A 9,875-nucleotide genomic window follows, 5' to 3' on the forward strand; every position below is an offset into this window, starting at 1 on the left:
TCATAGTTGAAATTAAAGAAAAGCAGCAACACAATGTGTACAACCTTTATTAATAAACAGTGAGGATACATATTGTTTGATATAACTACACTGGTAACAAAATTTGAATGAGTAACCAATACATGTATAATTTACCCATGCAAACTTACCTTTTACATTTGTTTCATTGCAGAGTCTGCAGGTACTATAACAATCCATATTGATGAAACTATACTCATACTAATGCTTAGACTAAATAAAATACCACAAAATAAAAAATCTATAATTTTAAATGATTTATTTAATTTTAATTTTAATTTAATGGTGAACTGAAAAAGTTTATTAAATGATTCAATTTCAGTTTACCATCTTCCCCAGAGAGCAAGCCACATCTGTATTTGACATCACGTCCAATTTGCATTATACGTCATTGCTCATGCTGTGACTTTGGGCAACTGTGGCAAGGAAAAACTCCTTCACGGAGGAAGAAACCTTGGGAGGAACCAGGCTCTCTGGGGGGAGCCCATCCTCCTGAGGGTTGGGGGTGACCTGCTGTTGCTCCTGGCCACGAGACGCGCTCACCGTCCATTCACTGGACGTGGTCTCGTTGTACATCCGCTGGACACTTACCTTGTCACGCACCGCTGGACACTTACCCTGTCACACAGGGCTGCTCCTGCCAATGGGTTTTCAAAATGGCCTTAAGGAGCGTCCCAACGTCTAGTCCTGAGAATAGAATCACACTTAAAATAAATACAGCGTTGTTGGATTTCTAAATCCCTCTGCTCAACTGTAATCAGTCTGAAGTGTTATCTGAGGAGACTTAAAGAACGTCAGTGTTCGTGTTGTCTCTGTCTCTGCCTCATCATTTCCATGATGTATTTCACTTCAGTGCACGTCACAGTGTTTTCTTCTTACATGACGTTTGTATGTCAGGATGTAGGAGGATCTTCTCCGCGTGTCACACACATAGTCGCCGCTTGTTTCGGTCACCTCTGCGTCATCGTAGGTGAACCAGCGGTCAGTTCGGTCCCCCTGTCCCACATCTGGATCCCTGCCGTCACAGATGTAGTGTCCTAACAGGAGAGGAAGCATTGTTGCATTGACTGCATTAAAACTGATCTGATACCAGACAGTGATTTAGTTTATATCAAAGTCAGGAAATTTTATATTAGTGTCTGACTTTCTACAGTGACTAAAAGTAGCAGAATGTAAGAAAATAGTTGTTGAACAAAGAAAGAAAGATTATTTTTCTTGATTTAATGTGAGTAAAATAATTGATTATCTTACCACTATCTGGTGTGGAGCCGAGGTGATTAATGGTGCTGACCAGACTGTAGCAGCAACCAGCCTAAGAAGAAACACAGTTAATCAGAGTTAGTGCACACACAGTCCACACATTTACTTATTACAGCCCCAGTCTGATGCTTCTGTTTGCTATCAGGTCATATACAGTAGTTTTTCTTTACCTGGTCTGACATCACCACCAGATCCCTGAGTAGGCTGACGGGGTCATTGAGCTTTCGAAGCTGGAAGGATGGAGTGAACCTGAAGCGCTTTAGATGCAAGACCAGCACTCTGTAGACAGACAGAAAAGATATGAGCACCAGGTGTTAGAGAAGAATATGGCGTTACAAACTCTTTCCATTGGTATTTTCTATGTTAAATACTTCACAGTCACTCCTTTGGGTCAGTGGAGCCCAGTTTGATACCACTGGGTTAACCGGTATCACCACGGAGCGCTGTGGTCAGGAGTTTGGTCATATGTGATGGATGAGATGTCACTCACCTTGGCAGGGTCAGAAATGACAGGCGCTGGATTGACTTGGTGCCACCGCACTCGCACTTGTACTTCAACTCCTTCTCCTGCAGAACAGCACAAGACCAACATGTTTACACTTCTATACTGGATTTACAACAACTACGTATCCATACACATACTGACACAAGCAGTGGTGGTGTTTCTACATACATCAGATGATCACATAATATCAGTCGGTTCTAATGTGAATGACTGAGGAGAGGTGTTTCTTACCGACAGGTAATCCTCAAGCATCTGCTCCACGCTTCCGCCTCCAGGCACCAGATCCAGGGAGAGGTTAGTAAATTCCTCCTCTCGTGAGGATCCTGAGCCGCACCTACACATTATAAGGACAATACAGTTTTAATACAGCTGCACACTGCTTTGACATGCTGGTAGACACATGAATGTGTGTGTGTGTGTGTGTGTGTGTGTGATGTGTATAACGGTGTACTTACCTTTTGCAGGTCCTGGTGTTAAGCATTTTAAACACCAAGTTATCTTCCACTGGACAGCTGTAGGAGGTGCCCAACCTGGCAGCCATCTCCTGAAGCTTTGGGCTCAAGCATCTCATCTGCTCGAGCACAGTGGTGAAGAACTCGTGAGCATCCTGCAGAAACACACACACACAATCATACAGAGTTCATACGCCGAGGGGAAACTATCAGGAAGTGTTGAAACAACAAACCATAAAACCAGCTCATTCACCTTCTGGTCGAGATCCTGGAACTCCGGAGACCAAATCGTCTTCTTGAGTTCAGTTAGAAGGTCAATTTTATGGCTGGTGTCCCCGGAAAAGTGACACTTTTTGATGTCCATAAATGATCTGGAGAGGAAGGTAAGATGGGTCAGTGGAATTGTCTTGACTTTGTAGCAATACGATTTTGGTGTTCAGGGTACAACTTTAAGATAAAATTAGTGGTTGTGTATGAGGGGTGCTGTACCTCAGAAGTGCAGCTTCAGGCATTGAATTCCAGACCTCCTCCTGACAGCTGAAGGCGCTTACAAACTCCTCCAATGTCAGGAGGCTCTGCAGGGTGGAGTTTATATAACAGTATACTGCTGGGTTCGGGAACCTGACACACAAACATAACAAGACGAACGTGAATATCATCAATTATTCAATGACATGTTCTCAAACTGGGGCTCATTTTCTCCCAGTAGTTTTACTTTGATTTGATGGATACAGCCTTGCTTCTTGTGTGTGTAAATGACACTAACCCAAGAAACTTTATCTGCTGCTGTCTGACGGTCTGAGTCGGGGAGACGGCATCTTGTCCCTTCTTTTTTTCGGGCACAGCCTGAACACCTGTCTTGTTTTCCCCCAGCCGTCTCTCCTCTTCCTCTCTGAGGCCTTTGTCCTTCACCACCTCGTCTTTGTGAGGGATGGTGTGGCATTGCATCTTTGGATGCTTTGCCTTTGGGCTCTGCTCTCCAGGATCGGGTGCAACCTTTTCCTGTTGGTGTGAACGGAGGCATCTCTCCTCTTCCTCTCTGAGGTCTTTGTCCTTCACCACCTCGTCCTTGTGAGGGATGGTGTGGCATTGCATCTTCGGGTGCTTTGCCTTTGGGCTCTGCTCTCCAGGATCGGGTGCAACCTTTTCCTGTTGGTGTGAACGGAGGCATCTCTCCTCTTCCTCTCTGAGGTCTTTGTCCTTCACCACCTCGTCCTTGTGAGGGATGGTGTGGCATTGCATCTTCGGGTGCTTTGCCTTTGGGCTCTGCTCTCCAGGATCGGGTGCAACCTTTTCCTGTTGGTGTGAACGGAGGCATCTCTCCTCTTCCTCTCTGAGGTCTTTGTCCTTCACCACCTCGTCCTTGTGAGGGATGGTGTGGCATTGCATCTTCGGGTGCTTTGCCTTTGGGCTCTGCTCTCCAGGATCGGGTGCAACCTTTTCCTGTTGGTGTGAACGGAGGCATCTCTCCTCTTCCTCTCTGAGGTCTTTGTCCTTCACCACCTCGTCCTTGTGAGGGATGGTGTGGCATTGCATCTTCGGGTGCTTTGCCTTTGGGCTCTGCTCTCCAGGATCGGGTGCAACCTTTTCCTGTTGGTGTGAACGGAGGCATCTCTCCTCTTCCTCTCTGAGGCCTTTGTCCTTCACCACCTCGTCTTTGTGAGGGATGGTGTGGCATTGCATCTTTGGATACTTTGCCTTTGGGCTCTGCTCTCCAGGATCGGGTGCAACCTTTTCCTGTTGATGTGAACGGAGGCATCTCTCCTCTTCCTGTCTGAGGACTTTGACCTTCACCACCTCGTCCTTATGAGGGATGGTTTGGCGCTGCATCTTTGGGTGCTTTGCCTTTGGGCTCTGCTCTCCAGGATCTGGTGCAACCTTTTTCTGTTGGTGTGAACCGAGCAATCTCTCCTCTTCCTGTCTGAGGCCTTTGACCTTCACCACCTCGTCCTTGTGATAGGGGGTGTGGCTCTGCATCTTTGGGTGCTTTGCCTTTGGGCTCTGCTCTTTAGGATCTGGTGCAACCTTTTTCTGTTGGTGTGAACGGAGGCATCTCTCCTCTTCCTGTCTGAGGACTTTGACCTTCACCACCTCGTCCTTGTGAGGGATGGTGTGGCGCTGCATCTGCGGGTGCCTTGCCTTTGGGCTCTGCTCTCTAGGATCTGGTGCAACCTTTTTCTGTTGGTGTGAACGGAGGCATCTCTCCTCTTCCGGTCTGAAGACTTTGACCTTCACCACCTCGTCCTTGTGAGGGATGGTGTGGCGCTGCATCTGCGGGTGCCTTGCCTTTGGGCTCTGCTCTCTAGGATCTGGTGCAACCTTTTTCTGTTGGTGTGAACGGAGGCATCTCTCCTCTTCCGGTCTGAGGACTTTGACCTTCACCACCTCGTCCTTGTGAGGGATGGTGTGGCGCTGCATCTGCGGGTGCCTTGCCTTTGGGCTCTGCTCTCTAGGATCTGGTGCAACCTTTTTCTGTTGGTGTGAACGGAGGCATCTCTTCTCTTCCGGTCTGAGGACTTTAACCTTCACCACCTCGTCCTTGTAAGGGATGGTGTGGCGCTGCATCGGCGGGTGCCTTGCCTTTGGGCTCTGCTCTCTAGGATCTGGTGCAACCTTTTTCTGTTGGTGTGAACGGAGGCATCTCTCCTCTTCCTGTCTGAGGCCTTTGACCTTCACCACCTCGTCCTTGTGAGGGGTGGTGTGGGGCTGCATCTGCGGGTGCCTTGACTTTTGGTTCTGCTCTCTAGGATCTGGTGCAACCTTTTTCTGTTGGTGTGAACGGAGCAATCTCTCCTCTTCCTGTCTGGGGCCTTTGACCTTCACCACCTCGTCCTTGTGAGGGGTGGTGTGGCTCTGCATCTTCGAGTGCCTTGCCTTTGGGCTCTGCTCACTAGGCTCTGGTGCAACTTTTTTCTGTTGGTGTGAACGGAGCAATCTCTCCTCTTCCTGTCTGAGGCCTTTGACCTTCACCACCTCGTCCTTGTGATAGGGGGTGTGGCACTGCATCTTTGGGTGCCTTGCCTTTGGGCTCTGCTCTCCAGGATCTGGTGCAACCTTTTTCTGTTGGTGTGAACGGAGGCATCTCTCCTCTTCCTGTCTGAGGACTTTGACTTTCACCACCTCGTCCTTGTGATAGGGGGAGTGGCACTGCATCTTCAAGTGCCTTGCCTTTGGGCTCTGCTCACTAGGCTCTGGTGCAACTTTTTTCTGTTGGTGTGAACGGAGCAATCTCTCCTCTTCCTGTCTGAGGCCTTTGACCTTCACCACCTCGTCCTTGTGATAGGGGGTGTGGCACTGCATCTTTGGGTGCCTTGCCTTTGGGCTCTGCTCTCCAGGATCTGGTGCAACCTTTTTCTGTTGGTGTGAACGGAGGCATCTCTCCTCTTCCTGTCTGAGGCCTTTGACTTTCACCACCTCGTCCTTGTGATAGGGGGAGTGGCACTGCATCTTCAAGTGCCTTGCCTTTGGGCTCTGCTCACTAGGCTCTGGTGCAACTTTTTTCTGTTGGTGTGAACGGAGCAATCTCTCCTCTTCCTGTCTGAGGCCTTTGACCTTCACCACCTCGTCCTTGTGATAGGGGGTGTGGCACTGCATCTTTGGGTGCCTTGCCTTTGGGCTCTGCTCTCCAGGATCTGGTGCAACCTTTTTCTGTTGGTGTGAACGGAGGCATCTCTCCTCTTCCTGTCTGAGGACTTTGACCTTCACCACCTCGTCCTTGTGAGGGATGGAGTGGCACTGCATCTTCGAGTGCCTTGCCTTTGGGCTCTGCTCACTAGGCTCTGGTGCAACTTTTTTCTGTTGGTGTGAACGGAGCAATCTCTCCTCTTCCTGTCTGAGGCCTTTGACCTTCACCACCTCGTCCTTGCGAGGGGTGGTGTGGCACTGCATCTTTGGGTGCCTTGCCTTTGGGCTCTGCTCTCTAGGATCTGGTGCAACCTTTTTCTGTTGGTGTGAACGGAGGCATCTCTCCTCTTCCTGTCTGAGGCCTTTGACCTTCACGACCTCGTCCTTGTGAGGGATGGTTTGACGCTGCATCTTTGGGTGCTTTGCCTTTGAGCTCTGCTCTCTAGGCTCTGGTGCAACTTTTTTCTGTTGGTTTGAATGGAGCCATCTCTCCTCTTCCTGTCTTAGGCCTTTGACCTTCACCACCTCGTCCTTGTGAGGGGTGGTGTGGCTCTGCATCTTCGGGTGCTTTGCCTTTGGGCTCTGCTCTCTAGGATCTGGTGCAACCTTTTTCTGGCGGTGTGAACGGAGCCATCTCTCCTCTTCCTGTCTGAGGCCTTTGACTTTCACCACCTCGTCCTTATGAGGGATGGTGTGGCGCTGCATCTCAGGGTACTTTGCCTTTGGGCTCTGCTTTATAGGATCTTGTGCAACTTTTTTCTGTTGGTGTGAATGGAGCCATCTCTCCTCTTCCTGTCTGGGGCCTTTGACCTTCACCACCTCGTCTTTGAGAGGGGTGGTGTGGCGCTGCATCTTTGGGTGCTTTTCCTTTGGGCTCTGCTCTCTAGGATCTGGTGCAACCCTTTTCAGTTGGTATGCATGGAGCCATCTCTCCTCTTCCTGTCTGAGGCCTTTGACCTTCACCACCTCGTCCTTGTGAGTAATAATAAACAATATGAAAATTGTTGAAAACATAATGTATCTACACAGATGATATAAACTGGCTTCACAGAAAGTGTCTCACTGTGAACTGTGAAGTAGAAATAAGGTCAAGGTCACATTAAAAGTAGAAAAAATTACTAGTGCTAGTATATCTAGAAAACAAACCTTTCTACAATAGGATTCCCGAGGAAACATCTTTGTAACTTGTTGTGAAGTTAAAATAGACTGAGACTGACAGTTAACTGCTGCTATCTTGCAGGGTTTGTCAACAATATCTGGTCAAAGGTTCTGTGACATAGAACTAGATGACTGGATTCTAAAAGTTCAGTTCTAGAATGTTACTATTGTGGTATGTTACAAGTGTGTGTGTGTGTGTGTGTGTGTGTGTGTGTGTGTGTGTGTGTGTGTGTGTGTGTGTAGATTGGTGTTCTTAAAAGGCCCAAACTACGAATACGTAAAATTCAAATCAAAACAAAGTGAAACAAGATCATTTATCTTCAGAAATATACTGTATATATATATAGTGAAATAAATAAAAACAAAAGATCTGCATAAATATATAAATGTATATATACATACTGTATACTGTATACATTTTATTTATTTGTTTTTATTTAGATTTATTTATTTCATTAAACCAACTCCCTATTTGATGGTTGAGAACATTCAGAATTGAGATGTTCACTGTGCATATTAATTTTTCTCAACTACCGAGTTATTATTTACAGGGATCAAACATACATTAAGATAATTTACTAAAAGTTGCATTCATTTAATTGTGAATACTCGGGTGAAGGAAAACCCCCACCACATCCACACCAGAAGTAATATGTCAGTGGCGCGGAAGCACTGTGTATTGAGCACTACTGAAGTAGCGCTACACCCGTTTAAACTACATCCATTTCGGGACCCCAAATTGCTCCCGAAGGCTGTGCCATCAGTGTGTGAATGAGTATTTAGATTAGATCCTGATGGGCGGGTTGACACCTTGCAGGGAAGCCTCTGTCGTCAGTGTATGAATGTGTCTGTGAATTGGTGAATGCTGACATGTAGTGTGAAGCGCTTTGAGTGGTCAGAAGACAAGACAGACACTATGTAAATGCAAGTCCATTTACCATTTAATCCACGGTGGCTCTGGCCTCTGTTACAGCGTCTCTGTTCTATCAGCAGCACAGGGGACAAACAGCTAGGAGACAAACTGTCTTTACCAGACTGAGGAACATCAGAAATGTACATGAGGAGTATAGTTACAACAGGATACATAACAACATGTGTGTGGATGTACTGTCTGATTTTCAAAATTAGTTTTGAAATTCCACAGTCGCTCTTTGAAGAGACAAAGAGGTAAAACATGGTGGAAACTGCAGGATTTGTCTCTCTGTGTTTTGGCAACACTTGATTTATTGTGCTTAGCCCGGTTTTGGAGACTCTCCTTTAAATCTAATTTTTCCCCGCTATACCGCTGCCCTGCCTGTTGGCTTTGGCATGAATATCCACTCAGTTTATTTAACCTCAGTGTGATTGACAGCCCTTGTGTTTGCCACCAGACCTCCCCCAAGTGCTGCCCAGAATCCTGCATAAAAACACAACATTAAGCTGGAAACGTGTGGTTCCAGTTAAAATGTCACTTCTGATCAGCTTGGTCAATTGTGAAACAGAGGTTGTTGTGTGTCGTTCTTCTTAGATCTGTTGCTCAAGGCAAATAAATGGTGCTGGGTCAGTCACTGCCCTCCTAACTGCTTTTAAATGTTGATCATGAAATCCTGCAGAGCGCAGAGGGATGAAACAGGGACAAAGGCTGACATTGCAGTCACTAAGTTAACTGTTGAGATGTGGAAACATAGCAACATCTGTAAAGAGAAGTCCAACAGAGCAATAAACACGGGGGTCTGACAACCACACAGGATTAAAACAACCTCTTGTGTTGGCACAAACTGTCTATAAATATTCATTACAGACTGCAGGGTTCAACGTTGGAGTCAGAAATCTACTTGCCCAAAGTCAATTTTGACTTGCCCCTATACAAATGGTTTTATTTATTAGCAGTTATCAAATAACAACAAAAGACTAAAGTGCATTGTCATGTTTAATCTTTATTTTAGTAAATTAATCTGGAGTGTTGCCGACATTGTCTAAGGCCACCCAACTAAACTCCTGTTTCCAGGATAATTGAAATGCTCGCTTGTGCTTCAGCTCATAAACTTTGCCTTTAACCACCGCCATTTTCTAGCAAGTGCCTGATCGGTATTGCGCATGTGCAGCTTTCAACAGAGATGAGAAGGAAGCGAGATGGCTCACTCCTTAGCTACTTCCATCATCAGAAAAAAATATGTGTTTAATTCTTTTTTGCCCGATTGGGCAAGTGAGTTGCTAGATTTACTAGCCCGAAGTGGCATTTTACTTTCCCCGGGCAAGTGGGCAAGCCTTATTGTTGAGCCCTGGACTGACTTCCCGGGTTTACTTAGACCTGCTGTATTTGCCACATTTGTGTTGGCACACCGTTTTTCTGTGCAATGAGGGAGTGTTCACAACATTTTGGATGGTTTAGATAAAATGGCCAAACTGTTTGCTTGTGTACGGGTCATCTGACTACTCATGTTTCTAGCTTCATCAGACTTTGTTGTAGCGAGAGTACAATGCTATTTTAATGGATGGAAATGATAGCAACTACAAAAATAAGAATTTTCCTTGAATTGTCTTCTGCCCGTTGCATACTGAGATTTGTTCCAGCCTCTGTTGACCCTGTAGGTAAAGAAAAGGAATGAATGTGTTATCACTTATTTAATAATCTTTGACGTGTTGTAAAAATGGCTTGAAATTAGCAGCAATTACAATAACCTATGACCTACTTAACAGCCAGCTGTTGTGTGTGATGCCATTCATGCTCAAGTGGTTGCTGAAGTAGCATAATCTGTAATGTCATTGACTTGTTTTAGTGTCCCGGCATGGTGGAATTAGTCAAATAAATTGAAATCAAATGACTTGAGATGTGCTCAGGCAATTATAGGCAGGGATGATGAAGCATTAATTTGATC

The 9,875-nt window shown here is 46.2% G+C and overlaps 1 protein-coding gene across 4 annotated transcripts; it reads right to left on the reverse strand.

Moving 5' to 3' along the window:
- Positions 1-260: 260 nt before the first annotated feature.
- Positions 261-7,112, reverse strand: LOC119496165 (trichohyalin-like). Of its 4 annotated transcripts, XM_037783281.1 has the most exons (13): positions 7,006-7,084; positions 6,376-6,831; positions 6,082-6,228; positions 3,002-5,934; positions 2,725-2,856; positions 2,489-2,606; positions 2,239-2,390; positions 2,015-2,117; positions 1,769-1,845; positions 1,449-1,557; positions 1,270-1,330; positions 898-1,055; positions 261-705 (listed from the first exon to the last, which is right to left on the reverse strand). In XM_037783281.1, the coding sequence occupies exons 1-13, from the start codon at positions 7,033-7,035 to the stop codon at positions 700-702; spliced, it is 4,482 nt and encodes a 1,493-aa protein (XP_037639209.1). In that variant the 5' UTR covers positions 7,036-7,084; the 3' UTR covers positions 261-699. The 4 variants fall into 4 exon arrangements, with proteins under 4 accessions (XP_037639209.1, XP_037639208.1, XP_037639210.1 ...); XM_037783280.1 differs by having other exon boundaries at positions 3,002-6,228; positions 6,376-6,683; positions 7,005-7,112; XM_037783282.1 differs by having other exon boundaries at positions 3,002-6,228; positions 6,376-6,537; positions 7,006-7,105.
- Between the last annotated feature and the right edge of the window lie 2,763 nt (positions 7,113-9,875).

The sequence above is a fragment of the Sebastes umbrosus genome, chromosome 10 (assembly GCF_015220745.1).
Source record: "Sebastes umbrosus isolate fSebUmb1 chromosome 10, fSebUmb1.pri, whole genome shotgun sequence".
Lineage (NCBI taxonomy): Eukaryota > Metazoa > Chordata > Actinopteri > Perciformes > Sebastidae > Sebastes > Sebastes umbrosus.